Source organism: Centrocercus urophasianus, unplaced genomic scaffold, assembly GCF_019232065.1.
Source record: "Centrocercus urophasianus isolate 14NV4802_14NV808 unplaced genomic scaffold, USGS_Curo_1.0 seq_45, whole genome shotgun sequence".
In the NCBI taxonomy this organism is placed as follows: domain Eukaryota; kingdom Metazoa; phylum Chordata; class Aves; order Galliformes; family Phasianidae; genus Centrocercus; species Centrocercus urophasianus.
This window is the reverse complement of record NW_024885033.1, coordinates 1001915-1027950: the sequence shown is the minus strand read 5'-3', so window position 1 is coordinate 1027950 and position 26036 is coordinate 1001915. Positions and strand designations below refer to the sequence as shown.

General features: G+C 38.6%; 1 protein-coding gene across 1 annotated transcript in view; it reads right to left on the bottom strand.

The window, feature by feature from the left end:
• CNTNAP2 (contactin associated protein 2) overlaps positions 1 to 26036 on the bottom strand; it is a 719384-nt gene that overhangs the window by 92970 nt on the left and 600378 nt on the right. The window contains exon 13 of the mRNA XM_042834307.1: positions 25368 to 25495. Within this exon, the coding sequence (XP_042690241.1) occupies positions 25368 to 25495 (128 nt within the window). The remainder of the gene's footprint in view (positions 1 to 25367; positions 25496 to 26036) is intronic.

Here is a 26036-nt window from a genome sequence, read left to right as displayed (position 1 = left end):
AAATTGCTGAGTTTATGCTCATCTCTATGATCATCATGCCAGAATTCTGAAGGCTGAAATCACAGGGGAGATGAGTTTTCTTGTTTGTTTCTACGTTTCTTAACAGCCTTGCTATTATTTCTCATGTCCCTGCTGGATCACAGCACATCCGGAGAGATGTAATTTTGACCAAATGCTACTTCTCTGAATAGAATAAAACATACAAGTTACCATGCTTACTGGATCTGTGAACTCATGCCTGGCACGTTGGCAGAGGTAGCTTAGTATAGATGAGTCATGTGTTAGGCCTGCCGTGGTCCTAAACATGCTACCTGAGATGAGGGAAACAGTTATTCAAGCCAACAGTGATCTCTCTGATTCTTACAGTAATGGAAGGAAAGTGGTATGAGAGGAGATTCAATCATGGTATCAGCTCATCTGCGCTACACTTTAAGAAGTTATAAGGCTTTTATTCCATGCTCTGCTACGTTGGGTATCCTGGCTGCATGACCTCAAAAGTCTGCCTGGAGTTTTCAGAAGTGTTCCCTCATAATGCAACTCCTTCTTGTGCCACAGGCATGTCAATATCACCATGAACATGAACAAATATTGCTATAATGGACAAAGCGATGAGGAAGACAGGCTAAAATTTCATCTTCTGTTGGTTTCACAAGAGACATACAGAGACATTGCTTGGCACTTCTGAGGCCAAATTTGTTATGTGCAGTCACAGTTCTGTAGATAGTTCTTCGTAAGTGTTCACAATAAATAGTCTGCTCCTAATTATTGTGCAATAGAATAACTCTTACTAAATCTAAACCAAATGCATGTTAAGGAACTTAAATTTGTAGTACTATCTGATACAAACCATCAGAAGTGGCAGTTTTGATTCCATTACTCCTAGCTTTATCACTATGCCTCTAAATGACTTATGACCATGGGTAACTCATAATGCTATTAAATTAAACACTGAGTTATTACTTAACTAAAACACATCACTGATTGTCAGGCTGGCTTGTTTTGCAAACCATATTTAATGGCAGACCCAGCTGATGCACCTTAAACAGAGCTCAAACAAATGAAACGTTTTGTTTTACATGAAAGCAGACAAAAGAAAAGATGGGCTGCTGATTGTTTACAGTATTGTTTTTCAGATTTTTTTTTAACCTCATAGCCAAATGGTAAAGGAATAACCATATTCACTGCTGTTACTGGTGGCTAGAAATAGTAAACAAAACCATTATTTATATACATCACCTCCTGGGTTTTTATCACTTCTGCTTTGTGCTAGCTTTGCTAGTCAGACATGGGACTGATAATACCCTTCGTAAATCCAGTTGCAACAATCTCTTAACATCAAAGGGAGCACATGCAGGAATACCAGTGCTTTCTCTTTTATGGCTGCTATTCACTCCTCCTGGAGTTCACCCAGCACTGTAGCAGGTTCAAGCATAAATCCTGCATCTACTGTATTATATCTGAGAAGGAAGAAGAATGAATACAATAAACAGTATTGTTGCAATATAATTCTCTATTCAGCAAATACTGAAATTGATGCTGATACTAATCCATCAGATTTTCAGAAGTCTTACAGGAGAAATACGTGACCCCAGAAATATTGGAATGTTGAATTATTTTTTTACATGATTGCTGAACTTCAACACCTTGTAGCGCTCAGATTTCTTTGTTTTGACGCCGCCCAGAAACCCGATTTATTCCTTGTCTTTAAAAGTTGTCCACCAGGTGACAGCAGAGTACAACTTTTTGACCAAGGCTGATCAGGAGGGAGTTTTGCCTTTACTTCTAAGGAGCAGTCAACGAACAGTTTAGCTTTTTAGGTCTTTTTAGATCAGTTTCTTTTTCCTTGCCTGCTCGTGTTGAAAAAGAAAGCACAATGCATTTCTCCATTACATCAGATCTCCAGCCAGTGTATACCATCCCCAGAGAATGTGTTCCAGGCATTCTGTGACTCCAATCCTTGGGACTGTAGATGGCCCAATCGGTTTGCTGCCCTCCTGTTTGTCCTGTACAGGAGAGCATCAAGGAACTGATGGGCACACTCCTGAGGAGGTCTGACATTGGCCTTGCTGTCTTCTCTGAAGACAGTCTATGTGGCTATGTGACTTCATGCTCCTTTGCCAGTATAAAGAGAAGGCCTGTATATGGCGGGCAGACAGGAGACATCTAGAGAGATAAGAGTTCTTCTCAAGGGTGGCTAGAGCAGCAGGCAGCATTCCTTGAAAGCCTGCTTCATTCCCAGAGCAGAAGGAAAAGATCAGGGCAGACCTCGATTCTCTGATTCATAATCTGCTTCCTGGCTTCTCCATTGGTAACTTGGAGGTGTCCTGTCAGAATGATCTCCTCACAGTATCAGACAAAGTGTGGCAGGGAATTCTGCCATGCATGATATCTGCCCAGGAATATGTGCACAAGTCTGGCATGGGGTATCTGATACATTGATAAATTATAATGGACATATTCCTCAGGTAATATGAATAGAAAGAGTGATGCTTGAGAAATCTGTTCAGACTGTGCGAAGAAGCTGAAGATAAAACACAGTCTTATAGCTGTGTGAGAGCAGTTTCATTTTATCTTGAATTCTTAATGCCAAATGGAATAAGAATTAATCCTTACATTTTTATCCCAACAATTATCAACACGACATTTCTGCAGTACTTCCGTTAACTTTCATATTTCTTCACTAGTGTTCATTCCTATATATTTCTTGTTCAACATTCTACAGGAGGCAAAAATACCATATGGCAATCACTGGCAGGAGAAAAGCATAGGTCTTTGGAAATAACCAATCTGCATGTTTTTTTAATTGTGTTGTACAAAAGACTCCTTTGATTTCAAAGAAGCTAGAGGACATGAAGAAAGGCAACCTGTGCCACTTCTACTGATGCTCCTGAATGCCTTTAAGAACTGCATTCACATCTCCTGAAATAAGTACATACACAACAGACTTTGAGGAGACTGGCTCATAAATTAACCATTTCTACATCCTTTTTGTGCATGATGGAGTTGGTAAATGCCAAAATAAATCAGCCTGTCACCTTTGCCTGCAGGTGCTGCAGGGATAGATGCTGAAGTAGCAATCTTTACAAAGTTTTTCTCTTTCTGGGCATAAGCTGAGATATTTTAAAAACTTGAGGACTCTTGGAATAAGATTCTTTTATTTCTGCACCATAAAACTGTTCAATAAGACCCAGAAAGAGAAGAGCTCTTTTACACATCCATACTTTTTCTCATGTTTGAAGTATTCAGCATTGTACATATTGAACAAACAAGTAGAGCCTGTCTTGCTAGATTCAGAGGAATTTTTCTGGTGTATTCAACTGTGTCCAGTCCTGATATTGTGATAAATACCTGAATGGAAGTTTCTTCCTCACCTTACATCAGAGGAAGTACAGTGAGGGCATTCACAGCACAAGGGAATATGGAACTGTCTGATAGCTCTTGTACATGTGTACCAAGGCAGATCTAAGGCCTACCAGGCATGTCAGAATGTATATCTGTCTCATTACCCCTGTTGCCAAAGTCTGGCTAATGTTGAGATGAGATCCTTCTGTAAGTTCTTTCTGTGTCTAAAACCGTGAACTCACTGTAATCCACTGTAACCTCCACCTCAGTGAAGACTCAAGGGACCAGCTCCAGAGCAGAGTGCTGGGAAGCATTTCCCAGTAAGGCAATACTGCAGCTAGAACTGCAAACTCAGAAGTGTGGATCTGCAATGCAACATGGGCAGAGCCAGCAGGAACAACGGAATCTCCCAGCATTTACAAAGGCAGCATCTGTGAGCAACCACCAGCATCCAAGGCGTCAGTTCATGCAGGCAGGGCGAGCATGGAGAGCTATCACTGTGTTGATTAGAGAGGTAAATTCAGTAGGTGATTATTGCCCTCTAAGCACAGAGCCATAATCCTCTCATTATAGGATTTGCACCCTCTGAGAACAGAGACACTAGTCACGGTATCAACTCAACAGAGAGCCACAACATCTACCCATGGGGAAGGATGATGAAACCTAAACTGATCCTTGAAGCAAACCTGCAGCCACCCAGACCACTGCCTGCACAGAGTGCCTGAGCTTTTCACAGGCATCCTGTGTCAGTGATGAGAACAGCTGCATGCAGTGTGAGCTAGTGGATGATCTGCCCAGGCTAGTGACAAGGCTACAAGTTGAAACATGCAGCTTAAAAAATGTCCCAGACACCAAAAGGATGGAGCAAGGGAACTACATTCTGTCCTCACAGAGATAGGTTCTACACAGAAGAAAGCACAAGATCCAAGGCAGCCTGTCTCCCCTCACTGCCAGGTTGAAGGCAAGAACTCAAAGGAAAGGAATGAATGGAGGTAAGTCCATGGCCAGGACTGCAAGTGAAATTCTTCCTTGTCCACTCCACCCCTCTAGGTACCGCTGTACAACAGGTGCAAGGCTCTGGATATGGAGTGCACTCTCTAGGTGATAATAACCACTTAAGCTAGAGAAATCAACAAAGCCTAGACAAGAAGTTTTCCACCATTATCAAATCTACATCCTTAAAGAAGAAGAGATTTCTAAGGTATCAGCTGTAGGTGGCTATTCCCTGCGTGGAACTGAACACCCAATATGCTGAGCAGACCCTCTTCTTAGAGAAAACTGCTACCTCCCTAGGGCTTGAGTAACAGATATCACAAGGGAAACTGCCTATCCTGGTACTAATTTTCTATGTAGGGAGTGCTGAAGCAGCTACACACAGTTCAAAAGCCATTACAAAGGGCTTCAGGTTCATGGGAAATCAGCCAAAAGATTTGAGGGCACAGATCATCTTTTCTTCCCTGCTCCCTGTACTGGATTAGTGCACTGAAAGAATTGGAATGATCCTATTGATAAATACCTGGCATCATGGCTGGTTCCATCACCAAAACTTTTTTTTTTTTCTAGACAGCTGAGTGGCCTATACAGTACCAGGCTTCCAGGCACCGGATGGATTTCACCTTTATCAAAGAGAGAAGAGGATCCCTGTGGAAAAGCTATCAGGGATCATTGGCAGGGCTTTAAGCTGGGTTTGAAGTGGGAGGCTTGCCCATGGTAACCAGTGGGACTGCACAGCTAGGTTAGAGGGATGGGGTACCAGCAGGTGCCCTCAACCTCCTGCACACTTGAAATCCTATGACAATTAGGGCAACAGGGAGACTCAAAGTAAATACTTCAAAGGAATTAAGGTGTTGAGCCTGTTGATGAAGTCTTCTTCGTCCTGCTAAAGGAGGCATCACAGCTACAGGTTCTTGCCCTGCAGGGGGCTTGAAGCACCCTAACGCCTACTGGAAAAGTAGCACAAGGTGCTGTAGGAAATACGGGAGGCTCCTGGAATGCATAGAGGATAACTTTCCTAGCCAACTGATAGAAAACCTCACTGAGGGGAATGCAATATGGGACTGGTTGCTCACCAGTGCAAATTAACTGCTTGGTGACATCAGGACTGGAAGCTGTCTGAGCTGTAGTGACCATGCGGTGGTGGAGTTCACACTCCCAAGGGATATAGGACAGACAAAAAGTAAAACTGGTGTATTGGTTTAACAGTTTTTCATTAGTATTCCACATTATAATATCATACAGAGCACTGGAAGTTGAAGAGTCAGTGTTGCAGTTCCACAGATTGTTGCTATTTCCAGCCCCCGAACTCAGAAGAGAATGAACTACAACTTCCAGAAGACTTCATTTTTCCATTTCCATCTTTCATTTGAAAGGAAAGATAAAACTGACTGTGAGTCCTGTGATTCTCTCTCCTTGGTCCATTTTGCCTACAGAACTAGAGTAAGAACTGCAGTTTTGGAAACTCTCCTTCATTTTGTTATTAGCTTTAATCCCAATCACACTGTATTATAGTCGTATTATCTCACATTTAGTAAACCAGATTGTTTTTCCCTTAGCTTGTTACTTTTCATCAAAACCTTTCTTGGCTTGCCTTCCTCACCACCTCCATATCATGTCTTCCCTTGATTTCCAGTCACTTAGGCATCACTTTCAAGCTCTCATTTCCAATACTTGATTTTTGTTTCTGAAAACAAGAGCAAGAGCTGCCTGCAGTTATTAGCCTGTTCTGGGAGCGTGGCCAGGGAACTGCTAGTGGGACAATGAGTATTGGATTTGCAGGAAATGCTCCTTCCTCTTGTCTCTGATATATGTGTTGGGAAGATGAGGAAACTGGTTTCTGATCTGGAAGGAAGGAGAAAGGAAGAAGGAACAGCTTAGGTGAGGACTTCGAAGATACAGGGTGAGGATTTTTTTTTTTTTTTAATAATACAGCAGCTTAATAACTGTTTTCACCACACTATACTGAGCCATTTCCAGCTCACATTGTTGATTTTTCCCTGACCACCTATTTTCTTAATGCAATTTTCCAGACTATATTGAATTCTAAGTCTGTTCTCACTTCTCCATTTCCACCTCCTTTCAGCATTACACTTGCAGTCTACTTACTTGTCTAGCTAGCCTTTTCACAGAGTAAAGGAATACAGTCTCACACTTTCAACTGGCTGACTAGGGACAATCCCTGTTAATGAAAATGGGCAAATCAAATGTGAACATTCACAAGATTCATACATTTAATGATAAGGGTAAAAATGAATAGTAGAGGAAGAGAAATTTGATTGAGGGGTTGTTAAAAGGGAGTCAGTTAAAGATATTTAATTACTTCTTTATTGTCAGATTTAATATGGTAGCAATGGCTTCAGCCTATTTTCTTTAGCTGAGACAGTTTGTTATTCACTGTGTCTCCATGAATATACCCAGCACACAAACAGAATGCCTTGCAATTGCAAAAGACTATTATTCTAATAATATATGCATGATAAAATGTGACTGCATTATCTTCTTGCCCCTAATAAGACTAGTTTGTACTTCTGCAATTTATGATGCTTTTTTTTCCTTTAAGATATCTATTTGCATGTTTTGGGTTTGTTTTTTTTTTTTTTTTTTTTTTTTTTTTTTTTTTAAAGAGGACGGAGAATATGAGGAACAGTGCAGTGCAATTAGTCAGAATGAATATATTCAGGATGAGTATGTAGCATTTCTAATTATGGTGAAGACAAAAAGAAAGAATTTATGCAAGGATTTCCCTTCCTCTCTAAATCATACAGGACATAGCTGAAGAAGTAGCGAGCTTCTCACGCCTCAGAAGAATGCAAGCTTCCTCTGGAGAGAGGAACTGGACAAGCTAAAGCAACACCATGAACTTTTGTCTACTGTCTCCTTGCTGGGACAGGTGCCAGCAATAGTTTGAGCACTGGCAGTGTCACTACTGTGACGATTATTTGGGAGATTAGTGAATAGCCATTCAATTTCCAATAGCCAATGGCTCACAGAAATACATAAAAGACATATAAATATACAATCACATGTATACATACAAGCCTAGTAATTTTACTGACATTCTTTTAATGGCAGTTATAAATAAATGTGACATTGCATCTGGTTCAGCAGTACTTATGTACTGTGGTGCAGATAGCATGGCCTTGCACAGCAAGTTTCTCAGAGAGTTTAATGGAAGTGTTGGTAATTCAAAGTTGTTAATTCAGGTCAACTTGAATAATTCCTGGGGAACTCTGAACAGACGAGAACATATTAGATGATATAATGAGTTTCTGTTTGATCATAATAAATGAGAAGTATTCAGATAATCCATTTAATTCAGGCAATTAGCAAACTGCCTTTATACATTTAGTTTTAAATAGATGGATAGGTGATGTTTTAGCAGAAACTTCAGTCTCAGCATCTAACACTCATTATTCCACTGAGCTCTGTTTCATTGTGTCAAAATGATGGAGCATGCCACTTATCAAGAAGCTGAAACTATGAAGTATGAAATATAAAGAGATGCTTTGAAATATAAAGAGATGCTTTATCACAAGGGTGCTGAACTGTCTGGAGACACATTAAAATGTGCAGATAATAGACTATCTATAGTATCCATAGATCATGGGTTTTTTTCATTGTTTCCAAGAAGCTCTGTTGAAGAAACCACCAACTTAAACAGCTTTGCATAGGAAAAGGTAAATCTGTACTATAACAAGGCCTTTCAAGCCTGATTATATAAACCACCTGCACCAAAACCATGATAGCTTCTTGCTTTAAATTATATTTAGTACACTGCAGGTGTTTACTCCTCCCAGTGTTTATCCCTCTCAGACATGGAACTGACTATTTTTTCTGGGTCATATTCATGTTTACATGACAGTGGTGCCCAACATCTTTGCTCAAGTGTGGTACAGAACTATGGGATATGATATTTCAAGTCAAAGAATAAATTAATATAGAACCAAAAATATTGCTATTAAGAATTTATTGCATTCAGCATTTCTTAAGTTTCAAGGGCCTGAAGTATCTCCTCAAAGTCATTCTATCTATTTGAAGGGGTTTAAAGTTACCACAGTATTACCAAATTAACCAGTCTGGAAGAGATCTTTTCAGGTTGGAGCAAGTCATGGTCTTTGCAAGAGGTGTTCATAAGGTAGTAGGGCTCCTGGGATATTTATTGTTTTTAACCTTCCTCTACTTCAGTAACTAGGAAACACTCTGCTTAGTTCTCCATCCACGGATTTGTCTTTCTTTCTCACTGCACTTCCTGATGGTCACCATACAGAGTCTTAACAGAGATTGTAAGTCCAATGATTTCCATCTAAGTTGCTAAGATGTTGTCATCAGGATTCCATGTTGCACATATGAGGCAACTGACACAGAAAATTAGAATTATTTGCTTTGGCATAATCTAAGTCTGTGACAAAGCTGAGAGTAGAACCTTACCATCAATCTTTCTGGCAATGTCTTCCTTCCAACTGGCATAATAATAGCTAGTGAAAAATCAATGAAATTATTTCATGAAATATAATCTTTGCCATTCTCTCCATATGGAAGCAGAAACCACTAAGTAAAGCCATGCTGACATATTAGTCCTGCATTTTGAATTCTCAGCTTTCATCCAAGCTGTTTTTAATGGAAATGTTAGTAATTAAAACAGAGGTCATCCTCAATAGTCCTGTCTACAGAAACTGCAAAAAGAAGTGGAGAGTTGAAACGTGAATTAAATTAAAATTAAAAATAAAAAAAGAAACTGGTTATTGCTTTTCATTTCAAACTATGTAAGAACATTAAGAGCACAATGTATTTTCATTACATTGTAATTATAGTAAATACAGATTTTAAAAAGTGCTGTAGAAGCACTTGAAATCAGAAAGTAGAACTCTTAATCAGAAAGTCTGTTTTCTATGCCTCTTATTCACGAAGAATGAAATCAGAGAATAAATAAGTGTTGAACAGTGGAAAAGAAATTTTATTTTTAAGCTGATATTGTAATAGTAAGTGGTATTGGTAGAAGAGACAAATATCTGAAGACTTGTTCTTACTAGCATGAGTGTATACTCAGATGGAAGAATACTACCGTATGGATTTTTCAGGGCAAATTTGATGGCAGGACTGATACAATAGTTATCAATAGCGCTCAGTTCAAGCTGTGACAGTTCCCCATCACCACACTTTAAATACGTTTTGCTTGTGCGTTTGGGTTCTAGTAAGTTCATATCATTTTTTCACTGCATGGTCGCAATCCCTGCTGAAATCTTTGAGAGCTTCTGCAACATCAAAAATTGCTGCTACTAAATAACTTTAAATCACGTTTATATTGCAACTCTTGGCCTGTGTCAGCCTGTCTTACTAACCTTACAACAGCAATTTTCCAAATAATATTGCATAACTTTCTTTTCCAATAATTCTAGCTCACTGTTACAGAATCCAAAAGCCCCTAAACGCTGTATTACAAATACAGATATTCAGGGCATTATTTTAGAAGACAGATCCTTCCAAATGCAATCGTCTCAGTGTCTTAGCTTTTTGAAGCCTTTATTCCTCAGGGTCTGACTTTAACCTTCCTCTGATAAACTTAGCTTGAGTGGCACTACTGAAATACACTGTGTGATTCCTCCAGATTAAGTATGATTTAGTTAGGTGCAGGTTGGCTTTTTATTATCCTACAAGAGTTTTAAACCCAAGAGAAAATATCTGTTACAAATCCTCTGAGAGAGGCAATGCTGTGTATGCTGAATTTGTTGTCACTTAAATTACAATGGAGACTCTAGATAACAACTATATCTGGTTCAAGACCTTCAGTTGCCCATGGTATTTAATTAAAAATATGCACGAGGAGACAAAATAACATAGAAACCCTAGGTATCGTTCTGGCCTTTAAATTTTCAAAACTTTTTCATACAGTATTTCTAAATGATTCATTATTTATTTTTTAAGCTGCAACTACACTTCTGCTCTTTTTTCTCCACAGTTTTCTTTGAAGTACTCTTTTATTCTTGAAACTGACTTTCAAAATTAGGCATTTTATTCTGTGTAGTGAAAAACACAAAATCTTTACTGTTTCTTCCTACACACACGGACCAGGAAAAAACAGGCAACGTAGTCTATCTCTAGCTCAAATTCTATAGATGGTCATAAAGCCTATGCCAGGCTAGAAACGAAGTTTCACCTGTGTTGCATTGGAACTCACGGCCTGAACTATTGGGTGCCCAGAGCAGGGGGAGCCTAGATCCATCCTTTCTCTCTGCTCACCTTCCAGAGCGCTTACAGGAGCACACATGCACTCAGAGTCTGAACTGTTTGCCCCCCATCCCTGCATCCCTGGAGGTGTTCAAGAGCAAGTTGGATGGGGTCCTGGGCAGCTGGTCTACTATTAAATGTGGAAGTTGGTGGTCCTTCCTGTGGTGGGGGTGCAGATATTCATGATTCTTGAGGTCCCTTCCAACCCAGGCCATTCTGTGATTCTGTATGACCAATCTGTAATTACAGAGTATCTCTTTATCCCTGCAGAAAGGGACACACAGATGGACACTATAATGAAAATTAATCGGCAGCTTGTCCATGATTGATGATGAATCAAGGAAAAGCTGAGCCCACGTATTTGCTGGAGTGTAGATTCTCTCGGACCAATCCCACAGAAAACAGAATAGGTTTTCCTGATAATTGTATTAGCAGGTGGCCCAGTGAAAGATAATCTCATGACTGTAAGATAACATCTCTATGTAATCAACTTTCAAACCAGATTTGTATTTAAGCAGAAATTCTCTCAGAAAAAGATCTGGCAAGAAACACTAAGTGCTGCTTTCAGCGCTTGTTTTTTTCCTTTCTTGTTTCAGTAACACACATGAACTCTGGAAAAATGAGTCTTGTGTTTATTTCTCTCACATTACCTAACATTATTTGAACCCAGGGCCTGGCCACATTAATTGTTCCTGATCATACTTTGTACTTGGTTTTGAAACCGCTGTTAGTTCTCCAAGAAAACAGCCAAATTTTATTTTGATTGCACACAATGAGAAAGGCTTATCATGCCCTATGATTAATACAAGGCAAGCTTTATGTTTTCTAAAATCTCAAAATCTAATTTTCAATTTCTTTCTTTTTGACTCTGCTGCAAGGAGCTTGGTGTTACTGCTTAGACAAGTATGAAAGGGAAAGAAGGCAATGCAAGTGTGAGACACACCAAATTGACAAAGGCTGTTCTGGAGTGAGGAGATGAGCATTGTATAACCAAGATGTTATAATGTGTAACCAAGATGTTATAATTTGTATAACCAAGATGTTATAATTGCAATATAATCAAGAGAGTAAAGCAAAGCAGACAACGATCACAAAAGAGAATAAATGGAAGAGCTTACCCTTGGGTTGAGCTCACCAGAAGATACCAAAAGAGGGGATCTCCAGAAGAGATCCTTCCCCTCTGGTAGCCAGCTCTTAAATAGGTCCAGGAGGGGTGGAGCCTGGCTCCACCCCTTCCGGCAGCACAGGTGAATTGCCTTCACCTGTGCTCCTCTGGCTGACTCAAGGCTCACCTCAGGTGATTAATCAGAGGTTCAGACCGTGACTCAGCAGTTCCCATACAAGCATGCATGCACTGTACATCAGCATGACAAGGGTGGACTATGACACATCTCCTGGGATACCAGGACAAACGTAGTAATGAACCTGTGCTGAGATCAACAATAAGAAAAGCAATGCATGTGCTTGCAACCATCAATGCGATGGAGCGGTCATAGTGGTAAACGGTGATAACGACAAAAGGTGTAATGACAAAGGGACCAGCATGATAGGAAGGTGTAACAAAGGAAAAGGAAAAGTGTTTACCCATCTCCGGAGAGCTAGGCTTGCAATAGAAATCCACAAGGGAGGGACCTCCAAGCAGAGATCCTTGCACAGTAGCAGTCGGCCCTTAAATGATGTCTAAGAGAGGGGCAGCCAGGCTCCACCTCTTCTGGTCACACAGCTGAATTGCCTTCACCTGTGCTCCCAGGGCCGACCGAATCCTTTCCCCAGGTGCTCAAGCAGTGTTTCAGGCCATGACTCAACAGTTACCATACAGTGCTAAGCAAGAGGTTGAATTAAAATACTTTTAATTTTTACTTTTAATTTTTTTTACTTTTTTACTTTTAAATTTTTAAAAATGTCTTTTTCTGTGGTCATGATTTTATGGTTTTATTTCACATCATGACATTGTGCAGTGCGCAGGGAGTTAAAGAGTTAATGCTCCAGTTCTGTGGATTGTTGATATTTCCAGGTACCTGATTCCCAGAAGGCTTTCACTGTACTGTTGCATTTCCATTTTCCGTTTAGAGGGAAAGATAAAACTGCTCACAAGTCATGAGAGATCCTGTCTTTATTTTACTGTTCATCACTATGGTTGCATGATCCCCAGCTGTCTCTTCTTCAGCATTAGAGTAAGGTCTTTGGTTTTGGACACACTCATTCTGAGATATTAGACTCAACTCCAATTATATTGTTTATCTTGCACTACAATATCATATTTAGTAAATTAAGTTTTCCCCTCAGATCATTACTGTTGACAGCTGTCAATCTCTTGCCCTTCTGTTGGTATGAAATTGTAACAGTGAGTCTTTTCAGTTCAGGTGGGAACCCTTTGTTGTCTAACAAAACTAAAACAAAGTGCATGTAGTCCTGCTAGACAATACCTGGGGAAGAGAACTTTGGACAAATGTGTGTCTATTTCTACCTGATTTGAATGAGACTGTGACTAACTTTCACTATCAGTTTAAGTTCCTCATGCAAATAGAATAAAATTTTGCTGTTTTCACTCTTAGACCTTACTACTCCTGAAATTTCTTTGTAAAAGATTCAGCTCTTGAAGGGAGAGATATATAGGAAATTTAACTACTTTAAAAAAAAAAACAAAAAAAAACCCAAACCAAAAAACAAAATTGCAGCATTGTAATATGTTAATTTGAATGCCACATTAAAAGTGTTCATCTGTGTGTATTGAAACAAACGTACAGAGCACACTTGCATTAAACAGCTGTATGTACCATATTATGCAACATCAGATGTTTGTCCTGTCCAAACCTTTCCTAAAGCTCAAGTCTATCCCAAATGGAATCTAAATCCTGAATACTGAAACTGCAATGAAGCACATTTTTCTTGCTGTTGTGAAACTATAATATTCACAAAATTCTGAGATATATATCTAGCATGCAGCTAAATGTCATGAAGATAGACTGCAATTATTGCAGCTGCTACTTTTTCTAAGTAGGATAAACCAGTAATCAGAATTAAATCTATAGTCACAAATTTGGAACCTGCAAGATAATTGCTGTGCTCAGAGTTTACTATTACTAACCAAGAACAATAATCGAAAAGGAAACTCATAGAGGATGTAGAATTCACTAAGTTCACATTTCTTATCCTCTAACTTTGCTGCCAAGACCTTTCAAAATAATATATGATAAAATAATAAACTTTTTAATGAAATGTAATGCAAGGAACTATGACTAGCAGGTTTTTTTTTTTTTTTTTTTTAAACTAAGCCTGTAAAAAAAAAGTCCTTCAATACTTGGTTATCATTTAATATCTCCAATCTACAAGCATTTAGAAGTATTAGAAGTATTTTTGTCTTCATGTCAGCAAGGAGTTTTTTTTCCTCTGATTCTGAGATGTGCCCTGTGAAGAGCAAGAGATATAGAAAACAGATCTGAATATCCTGTCATTGCCTCTGAACACTAAACTGGCATGTGGGTGTGCGCATACAGCAGTGCAAATTAAAACAGCTCCAGAGATGGCTGCTCACATCTTCCTTTGAAGATGTTTCAGTTTCTGCAGCTAAATCTCCATCATTTCTGCTCCTGCTAGGGTCATGTTCAGGCTTTAGAGAGAGCAGCAAGGAAGCTAAGATCATCCCTCTTGTATCTCTCTCATATGGACTTTCCCTCCATGACTGACCCAGATTTAAGATCCTATTATGAGCAAAAAATTCAAGTTCCCCACGTCAGGAAATTTAAAAAAAAATAAAAATAATTCTGAAGAAGGCTAGGATTTATGTGAACTAGTCCTGAAATGAGGAGCTAGTCCAGTTTTATATTGCTCAAGTATTTACTTAATGTTATAGACAAGTAAGCATCAAAACTCACATGAATTCCACTCCACAGAAATATCATATGAAATGCAAGATGTTTGGGATTATATGCATAACATTATTTTCACTCTTGCCAGACTTCAGTTGCAAAGCATTCACAGACTCTTTACATAAGTGCAGCAGGACACGTCATCCACAAATTTCATTAGAATATGATTTAAACTTGCCCTATTTTATTAACATTTGAATAAAAAATGCTAAGTACTTCCCCTTCTGATGCCCTGAAAAATGACTTCATGAAATAGTAATATGGAGTTTGCATTCTTGAGAGTTTCCACATAAGATATGTTCAACTGAAGTTTATAGGAGTTTCTTTTCCAAACAGCTCAAATCCAGCCTTACAATGTAAAATCTATTTCCTTCTTCTCAATAAAGGATTAAGAAAGAAGACAGAAATTCAGAAATTCATACTTTAACACCTTTGCATGTCTACAGGTGTTGTTTTTTTTTTTTTTTTTTTTTACTTCACTTGAGTTGCCAAGGTTTTAACTGAGTTTACAATTGCATCCAAGGTTTTAACTGAGTTTGCAATTGCATCCATGCTTTAGTGCTTTATTAGGACACAAACACTTTGGTATGTGCAATCACAAACATGATTTAGAAGCAAAAACTGCTACTGCCATTAAGAAAAATGAAGATGATGAAGGTAAGACACCTTTAATGTGACACAAAAGATATACAATGAAAATGGTAGAAAAAAAGAAAAATTTATTAGGCATATTGTTCTAGGAGGTTAATTATGTTTAAATATATCAGAAAGAAAGAACATTGTCGCCTAGAGCAAACCTTTTAACCTCTTCTCTTGGAAGAGATAACCCTAAAACATTTTAATTTTTCAAAGAGTTTTTAGTAGCACAATTCTACTCCAAAATTTTCCACATATATCTCCAAGAATATTTTAGAGGTTGAGACAACAAAAAGCTTGTGAACAAGATGCCCTTGCAAATAAAATCAAATTTAGCTCACAAGCTGCTGTGCAGAAAGTTGCAAATCATTTTCAATTCACAGTCTGCATGCTCTCATCAAATAAGATTTTATTTACAGAGGTCCATAGACAACTTGGACTTATGAATTTTAGACTTACTGTGCAGGCTTACTAGGCTATTTAACATTAATTTCTCCTTCCTAGGTGGAGGAAAGTTGGAGTTAATTACATGTGTGATGCCTTATATGAAGGGGAGTCCCATACAAGGGAGAACTCATATTAGGACTGGAAAACCTGAAACCTCCAAGAACTTCTGAAAACGTGATACACTCTGTAATATTTTGAGAAAATACCCCTATAGGGAATAGTGCTTAGAGATAAAAATAGTTCAGTAAGTATATTTTAATTAATAGGAGCAACTCTGAGATACAGTGCCACTGATTATACCCCCACAGAGGAAAAGTTACTAAGAACATTGGAGGTAGCAGTGAACTACCCATTAGATTGCTCCATAGGAGAAACAAGTAATCTGCCTTTCCCTGTTGCCCTTTTCAGTTCAAAAACCCCTTCAACTTTTCTAGAGATTAAAAAAAAAAATTGCCAATAAAATTAAATGTAATGCATTCTCAATATGATGAATGACCATCAATTTTCAGGTCAATAACTTATTCCAAATCAGTTGACTATAAAGACTAACTGAATTATTATTTTTTAGTAGCTGTTATGCTGCAATGTGATTTAAAAGACAGCAATACCAGCCAAGTAGCAGAATCCTAGGCTACAGCAAATGAGAACAAACCCAAACGCAGCAGCCTTAGATACAGAAACACAGGAAGAAAAACTGCTTACCTTTTGAAGGTGTCCAGTAGACAGGAAGTGCCAGCAAAACACCCTTACCTCCCACACCAACCCTTACATGAGATCTGGGAAGGGATGGATCCTGACTCCACCCCTTCTAGTCATTCAGGTCTGAGCTCCCCTAGGTTGGCCATACCGTCCCACCACGTGGCGTAATCACTGTTTCAAACCATAACTTAGCACTCCTGCTACAATAATGTTAATAGTTATGTGATTTAAATAACCTCCAGAATAAGCAGAATATCTTTAGCTCATAAAACATATTATTCTAATCTCTTGCTGCATACTGAACAAAGTGATGTACTCCGTATCGTAAATCAGAGCCATAGTAAAACAATGGAGTACTTTGGCAGTGATGTGGTACATTGATACTATTCTGAGAGGGCTCAGCAAAGAAAAGCTATCCCATCATTCAGAAAGGGTATGGAATTTTATATCAGTCTGTAGAAGCTGTGGATTTGTATTCATTTGGTATTTAGCATTGTTGCAGTCTTACAACATAGGGCAATATGGGAAGGTATGCCTTTTAAATGAGACTCAATATAAAGGCGCTACTCCACCGCAATTATCAAACCTGCAGAAAAGAATTGATCACCATGCAAGCCTGTAATTAAGACTACTTAATACTGGATAAGGAAAGGCCCAGCATATGGTTTTGTGCTTGATAAACTAACATCTAACACTCCTTCAGTACATTATAGAGGAAGGGCCTGAAATCACACATGTAATAGTAATGTTGGAATGAGGACACATGTAATCTGCCTAGGATTCTTTCCCTCCCCTCATTTTCTAACTGTTTTTTTTCTTTTTTTGTTTTGCATGGCCACATTACAGCTGAGAATTAAGCCCCTGGCTGAGGCTTTTTATACCAGGCCTGAATTAAACAGTGATTTTCCTCCTCCCATATCATCTACTATTCCTGCATGTAAATTAAGTCAGGGTTTCTTAAGCTTTTCACTACAAAGACTTTACGTTGTTATTTTGAAATGTCTACGCATGAACTGATTAAAATTAAAAAAAATTAAAGGAAATCTGATGAGATCAGAAAGCATTTCTACAGATTTGCTTGTATCTCCTGAATGTGCATACCTAGCACAAAAGAACTTCAGCTTATAATTATTAACTGTTACATTACTTTGAAGTTTTACTGTAGTCAATTCTTCTCCCAAAATCATTAACACAGGATTCTGACCCCTTGCATTTGCTTTGTCTCTTTGTGATAGTGATCCTGGGTCCCCAGTAGTTGTTTTTGTGCGTCTGTGAACTCTAAGTGAACTCTGGTCTTTTTAACTTATTCAGAATGGAAAGTTCTGGATGCTTTGCTGGCTATAGACCCAGCTCTAGTTGTAACTGGTTTTTGTCTTTGGAAGAGTCTTGTGGAGTGGTCATGCTGTGTAGGCAGGAAATTTTGCAATCTATCTCCTGTTCTCTGAAATACCACAGTGCCCTGCAACACCAGCACTGTATTCTCTCAGGGGATACTAATGCTTGCAAAGCTTCCAAAGAGTGGTAGGGAATGTAATCAATTCACAATGTAGAATTCCAGTTATTAGCGTTAGGAAAAATGTTCTAGTAACACAGGATTTCTGGTCCTTACAAGACTCAACCAACTCATGATTTTGAAAAAGAGCTTTGCCTCACTCCTTGAAGAAAAATTTCTCAGATCCCCCATCAAATCAAGAATCAAAAATATCAGTGAAGCCATTGTCTGCATAAGAACAAAGCTCCCCAATCAATTGACATCCTTAAGTGAGTTAAACATAAGTGATTTGTTTTAAATACATTGATTTTTTTTAATGTTATTAATTTCTATCCATCATAAGTGAATAGTTAAATGCAGTGTATGTCTGATTATAAATAACGGCACATTACTGTAGGGTGCCAAAAATATAAACCTTTTGAACCAAATTAAGAAATAGGGTGCTTAAGATTCTTCAGGAATAATGCAACTTTCTGTTATCGTGTTTGAACTGAAAAAGGAAACCTCCATTGATAGGAGTGATGGTAGAAAATGTAGCCTGGTGATTAATTTAGATCAAATATTCACAGTTTATTTAAAGCTACTGCACAAAAAAAAGAAATGTCTTTCTGATTGTTCATTAGAAATAGAAAAATAGATTAACTGTTTTTTTCATTTTCCACATTAAAATAATAGTGGTCATTAACACCTAACTCATGTTGCAGAATTATAAGGGAATAAATTTATTGTTTCAACTGGAACCAAATAAAATATATATATTTAATTGACAAAGTTCCTACTTTTATATCTGTTAAGAATATCATTAAATGAGGGAAAGAAAAGTTATGGGTACATAAAGCAAGGACTGTATTTTATTTTATTGTAGGTATTGGAAGGCACCTCTGTAGATTGTCTTGTCCAACTCCTCCTGCTAAGGCAGGTTCTCTACAGTAAGTTGCACAGGAAAGAGTCCAGGTGGATTTTGAATATTTCTAGAGAAGGAGACTCCACAACCTCTCTAGACAGCTTGTTCCAGTTGTAAGTCACCCTCAAAGTAGAGTACTTTTCCTCCTATCATATGGCGCTTTCTATGTTCCAGTCTGTGACTGTTGCATCTTGTTTTGTCCCTGAGTGTAGAGAAAATGCTAAATCCTGACTGGAAACAGTGATTGAGTACCTGGTAGGAAGGCAAGATGAACCCAGGGGAGCTCAGGCACAATGCAGCTGAATGACCAGAAGGGGTGGAGCCAGGATCTACCTCTTCACACATCTCATGTGTGGGTTGGCAGGGGAGGCAAAGGTACTTCTCTGGAGATTCCTGTGAACCTGAGGCCTTCTGAAGGTAAGTATACTTTTTCTTTTATTTCTAGGTATTTCAGGCTGTGCCAGAGGAATTTCACATTGGATATTAGGATTAATTTATTTCAGAAAGTGTGGTGAGGCATTGGAACAGTTTGCCAAGGGAAGTGGTGGAATAATCACCCCTAGAGGCATTTAAGGAATGTTTTTAAGGAAAGGTTAGATGTAGGACATAGGGTCATGGTTTGATTGGCAATATTGGTGGTAGGTGGACAGTTTGCCTACGTGATCTTTTCCAACCTTAGCAATTCTACAATTCCATGATTTAAAAAAAAAAAAAAGGATGAAAAAACTACCAGTCAAAATACCAGCATTTGGAGCACTTTGCTTGTTGGGACAGATGTATGTATAAGGGAAATCATAGCAGGAAATGCTCTTTCTTACGGCTACCTCTAAATGTACACGATTGGATTGTAGTGTAAAAGAGAAATACTCTTCCTGAACAGTGTAGGTTTCTGCAGCTCATATTTTCAGGTGGGCAAAGTTTTATCCATAGGACCTGGCCAATATGATACAACCAGTCATAGACAAAGATCATCTGTGAGGTAAGAAAAAGAAGAGTTCTCTTTGAGACATAGCATGATTTTTTTGAAGACTTTCTATCACTGCTTAAGTGAAAACATTTCCTCATCAATAGTAAAATAAATCCTAGTTAAAATACATAATAAAAGTGTATTTTACAGTAGAAAAAGTATAAATGTGAACAGAAAGAGATAGCCATGAAGTAATTTTATCTAGGTATTTCTAGATATTAAACAACTATAAAAGAGTGGATTTGTTTACTTAGAAAAAGTAGCTCATTTTACTCTGACTCTGGATCACTGAGGAAAGAAATCACATATGAGGAATAATCACTGCAATATCATTAGTTCAACTGGATGATCCTATCCCAAAGCATGGGTGGCCATTAGTACTTATTTTAATTCCGGTGAAAAATCAAAGAACTTTGAAATACTATTTCTTGGACTCTTTAATGGAAAAGGAAGTTCTATTTCTTCTGCTTTGCTGGCAGAATCAGAAGCGTGTGTCAAAGGGTGAGAAGAATATTACAAAAATCTTTGAATGTATCTGTATTGTACATGCAATACATATTATCCAAGGCAACACATAAACATATACATGATGTGGTAAATAGCTGTGGAAATTAAGCAGAACATTTTTTAATGATTAGTAAAGGCAGATGCTATGAAAAATAATAAAGCTCTTAAATATATCAAGTGTTGACCTATGTTTACAGTACAATTTCCAACCGATTGGGAATTCATAAAGGATAGTGAAAATAAATGTATATACACAAACTCAGCACTGAAAGCAAGATTTGGGGAAACACAGATATTTTGATTAGTTTTCTAACTCAACTAACAAAGAAATAACTAACACCTTAAATGGGTACTTCAGCTATTTAATCCTATTATGCTTTCAGTTTAACTATTAATTCAAAAATTAAGAAACAAAATATTTTCATCCTTAATTATGTCTAAGACATCATATACAAGCACCCAGACTAGATTTTTTTTTTTAATCATTGACCTTAATTTTCTGTTAAAATTTTCTATCAAAAATACTATTTTTGATAGTATTTTTACTTTTAGAAATCATCAATGCAAGTCACTACAATACTGGAATATTGTAAAGGTAGAACTAACCATCTTCTACTGAAATTTCTTTAACCTATTATAATTTTTATCTATTTATTTATTGCTGGTGTACTCTCCAGCTTATCTTATTTTTGTAAAAATAACTTCACTTTTCTTCTGACTGTCAACACATTCCCTAGATGTACAATTAGAGAACTTTCTTTCTACATAGCTTTAGTGTGTTACCAAGATCTGCAAGCTAACTATATGGCAGTGTTATTTTCTCTTGAAACTCAGGGTACTGTTAAAAAACTAGTCCAAAGTGTTGAAAGAACAGAACTATAAGGAAGAACAGAAAACAAATCATTAAGTCATGCTTGTAAAATAGATTCCTTCTGCTAGGAACGTATATTTCTGTTTAGTGTTAGCTTTCAAGGTATTCTATGTCAAAGAGACCAAATAAAGCATGCACTAATAAGTTCACTAATCATTTTTTTCAGTATTTTTTATTACTGAAGTTTTTCATCATCTTCATTTCAGCTGAATAATGAATTTCCTGTTTGTAGCACAATCTAAGCTTAGTTTACCACTTTTTTTTTTTTTCTAGGAAACATATAATCAGTTTGAAATGTGATGAAAATGGGCTTGCATACACAAGAAAGAGTAAATTTATTTTTCATGTTCATGAGAATTTTGCATCACCAACTTGCAGGTGCGATAGAAAAGAAGTACTTTAAGGAGCACATTGCTGATGAAAGGTCAGTTAGAAGGAAGGAAACTGAATGATACAATACAGAATTTTTCTTTATTTATTACATGTTGTGCTGAAATAGCAAGGTCTCAGTTGCCTGCACTTACAGATAGCAAAGGCCACCATCTCTGCTGTACCCTTACAGTTGCAACTGGGCTCATGTGACATGTCAGTGTTTCTACACCTAATAGAGAAACAGCTATGAAATACACAGCAAATGATATTGCAATTCTGATGTGATAATAGAGTCTCTTGTGTGCAGCAGAGCATTATCACCAGGCTAAGGAATGCTCCATCACGTGCAGCGGACAGCCATTACAGAAACATGACATGTGCAGCACTAGCACAGAAATCTTTCCAAATAAATACATTTTTGCCTAACTTGTAGGGCATTTTTACTTTTAACACCTTTCTTCTAAATAGATCAAAAGCTGTATTTCTTAATTAATTTTCATACCACTAGCTGGATCGTGTTTTCTACCTTAATTGTACAGTGATAACTACATACAAAATATATGCAACAGAACTTCTTGTGTTGACAAAAATGTCAAGACTGTTAGTATTTATAACGTTGGTTTTGATGCATATAATGCATTAAAATATGGATTAATTCAGTTTTCTAGAAATCCTTTCCATAAATTCAACAATTTTGATTTCTCTTCCTTGAAGAGCAACGGCATATTTTGGAACTTTCCCCAGGGCAAAAAACACTTTTTCACAGAATCACCCGGGTTGGAAGGGACCTCAAGGATCATGTAGTTCCAACCCCCCTGCCTAACAGGGCCACCAAACACACACATTCAGATCAGGTTGCCCAGGACCCCGTCCAACCTGGCCTTGAACACGTCCAAGGACGGGGCATCCACAACCTCCCTGGGCAGCCCATTCCAGGTCCTAACCACTCTCCTTGTAAAGAACTTCCCCCTAACATCCAACCTAAATCTTCCCTCCCTCAACTTGGATCCATTTCCCCTAGTCCTGCTGTTGTCAGCTCTTTTGAAGAGTTTACTCCCCTCCTGGGTGTAGGTTCCCTTCAGGTATTGATAGGCTGCAATGAGGTCACCCCGCAGCCTTCTCTTCTCCAGGCTGAACAAGCCCAGCTCCCTCAGCCTGTCCTCATAGGGGAGGTGCTCCAGCCCCCTGATCATCTTAGTCGCCCTCCTATGGACCCTTTCCAAAATCTCAATGTCTTTCTTGTACTGAGGGCTCCACACCTGGACACAGTACTCCAGATGGGGCCTCACAAGAGCCGAGTAGAGAGGGACAATCACCTCCCTGTCCCTGCTGACCACCCCTCTCCTGATGGAGCCCAGGATCCCATTTGCCTTTCGAGCAGCCAGAGCACACTGCTGGCTCATGTTCAGTCTCTCGTCCATCAGGACCCCCAGGTCCTTCTCTGCCGAGCTGCTCTCAAGGACCACTCCTCCCAGCCTGTACGGGTGCCTGGGGTTCTTCCGGCCCAAATGCAAAACCTTGCACTGTGCTGTGTTGAACCTCACTATGTTCACCCGAGCCCAGCCCTCCAGCCTGTCGAGCAGCAATATATGGTGAGACAGTAGAGGCCTTGGGTATGGCAGGTGCTGTATATGGTCAAGAAAGGACATTAAGGAGAATGCAGCATAAATGCAGAGAATGTGAAATGGAAGCTGGCAAGGGACCGGAGTTTGTGTTATTGGCTGTGAAAAAGCTTATACCAACTTCCTGATAGTAATGCTTGGTCAGGGAATTCAAATTAATTCATAGGCCAAATTATATCTCCACAAATTACATCTGTAAAGTTGCTGCAAAAAAAAATCCATTAATCAGGATGTTAGGAGTACACCCATTCAGTTCCCTAAATAATAAAACCTACTGTCTGCTCAAATGAGGTTTCATTTGTACTAATATTTAGGAATGACTCAGACTTCAGGGACTGCTAATATGAGTAATAGCATCACATTGATTCAGGATGTAAGGAACAAAAGTAACAGGTTCAAGAAAAGTCATATTCATTATTAACCATCAGTTGCAAGAGCTTAATATGAAAATGTCAAACAGCTGAGAAACAAACACATAATGGCCTGTAATTAGTAAAATATAAACAACAAGCACCATTATAGGCAATATGAAAGTTTGCAGACACCTCATTTTCCCGCTCATTAGCCATTTGATTGATTAATTACCCCCAGAAAGACTACAAACAACCAAAGGAAAAAAAAAAAAAAAAAAAAAAGAAACTAAGTGCACTCATCTGCACCTCTTTAACACTGCCGGGGACGGCGACTCCACCACCTCCCTGGGCAGCCATTCCAGTGCCTGACCACTCTGAAAGAAAAAGTTTCTCCTCATGCCCCTCCTCTGGACGTGCTTTAACAGGTTGATGTTTCTCCTGCACTGAGGACTCCTCATCTCAACACAGTACCTCAGGTGATGTCTCACAAGCACAGAGTACACCGACAGGATCATAGAATCATAGAATGGCTTGGGTTGGAAGGGACCCTAAGGATCATCAAGTACCAACTCCCCTGCCACAGGCAGGGCCACCAACCTCCAGATCTGGTACTAGACCAGATTGCCCAGGGCTCCATACCACCTGATTGTGAACATCCAGAGATGGGGTATCCACAACCTCTCTAGGCAGCCTGTTCCAGCACCTCCTCACTCTCTGTGAAAAACTCCCTGACACCTAACATAAACCTCCCCTCCTTGAGCTTAAAACCATTCCCCCTTGTCCTACTGCTCTCTAAAAGAGTGAAAAGTTCACCCCCTGTTTATAATCCCCTTTTTAAATACTGGAAGGCTTTAATGTGCAGCCTTCTATTCTCCAGGCTGAACAAGCCCAGCTCCCACATCCGGTCTCTGTAGGGATTTTATTGATGTTTAAAATGTCTTAAGGATCACTTTCCTCACCCTGCTGGCCTTGCTCCTTTGAATGCTGCCTAGGATATGGCTGGCTTACTAGACTGTGAAGGCGCACTGCTAGCCGCGTCCAGCTTACCATCCACCAATTACCCCCAAGTCCATTTTGACAGGGCTGTGATTAATTATTTCATCTTCCAGCTTGTATTGATAGTGGAGGTTTCCTTAAGCCAGGTGCAAGACATTCCACTTGGATTTATTGAACCTCATTGGGCTCTCCTGGGCCCACTGCTCAAGCCTGTCTAGGTCTCTCTCTTTCTCTCAAGAAATCCCATTTCTTGGGAGTGTCAACCACAGCCCACACTTCAGGGTTGCAAGGTGGCAAAAAAACAAAATTTCAATTCACATTTATAAGACCCTTTCCAGTTGATATAAATACATGATGTACAAAATTTCAAATGGAATACATAGAGTAGCAATCAGATACTCAACTAAAAAGTCTCATCGTGTCTCCTTACTGGATTTTCATAACCCTTATTTTAATAGAGAAAAATGAATAATAGAAAAAGAAGCAAAAAATGGTTTGAGTTGGAAGGGATCTATAAGATCATATAGTTCTAAACTTCTGCTGTGAGCAGGGACATCTCCCACTAGATCAGTTGCTCAAAGCCCCACCCAGCTGAGCCTTGAATGCCTCCAGAGAGGGGGCATCCACGGCCTCCCTGGGAAATATCCATTACATTTTGTTGCTGTGTGGTAGATGGCAGCAGAGGAAGTCTGACAAAATGGTGCCTGACATCTAAATGTGTATGAAATAAAGGTGAGTCACTGAATACCCACTGAATACCGTGTGGAAAAAATTGCACCCATTGGCGTTTATCAACTTTTTCATAATTGCTATTGAGACCAAATAATGATGTGAGTGCATAAACCTACATAAACTTACCTGAATAATCAAAGTTGCCACATCTACCATAAAGACAAATGCAAAGATGAACATGCTGTTTCACAGACAGTTTCTCAAGTCACATCATCCTTTCATGCTTTGACTAGGCAGCCACTTGCCTAAATATAATTTAGTTGACTCCTCATGCATAATTTAGCAATATTGTATTCTTTCTGTGCAGTATTGAGCAGAAGAAAAATAGACAACTTACGATCTCCTTGGCAACGCACAGGACCCACAGATATCTTTGCTTCAGACCCAGGCCGGTCAATGTCTCCAACCACTACTTGACTCACTGGTAGGTGCTCTTTGTATGACAGCATCCCAGTGTCTTTTCTCCTGAATCACAAGAAAGCAATGGTGAAATGCATGATTTGCTTCATCGTTATTATCATCCAATGAACTAATGAAATAACTACACCAGTACAATTTTATTCTGAAAAATTAGACTAGAATGTCATCAGTTTGATGAAAATACAAAGAAAAGCATAAATTTGTTAAAAAATAGATGGATGAATAGCAGGAATTCAGTAAGAGTAGTATTTTTTGTTTCATTTTGTTTTGTTTCTATTATGATGATTCCTGGGCTTAGCTGGAATTCTTTGGGTTTTTCTGCTTTCTGGACTGATCAGCTCTGTTTAACAATTTACTGCTGATTTCTTTGCCAATGTTTTGTGAATAGAAATGAAAGTAAGACTTCCTTGGATGTCTAGTTAGCTCTAGATGTTGCCATTTACCATCATAATGATATGACCTCCACATGCTTAAGAAACAGTGTCTCTTTTGCATTGAACATTTTTAACAGTAAACTGAAAGGGAGCAGTTAAAGTCTAATTATCTGAAAAGGCTTGTCATATTAGTTCTGTTATTTCTAACACTA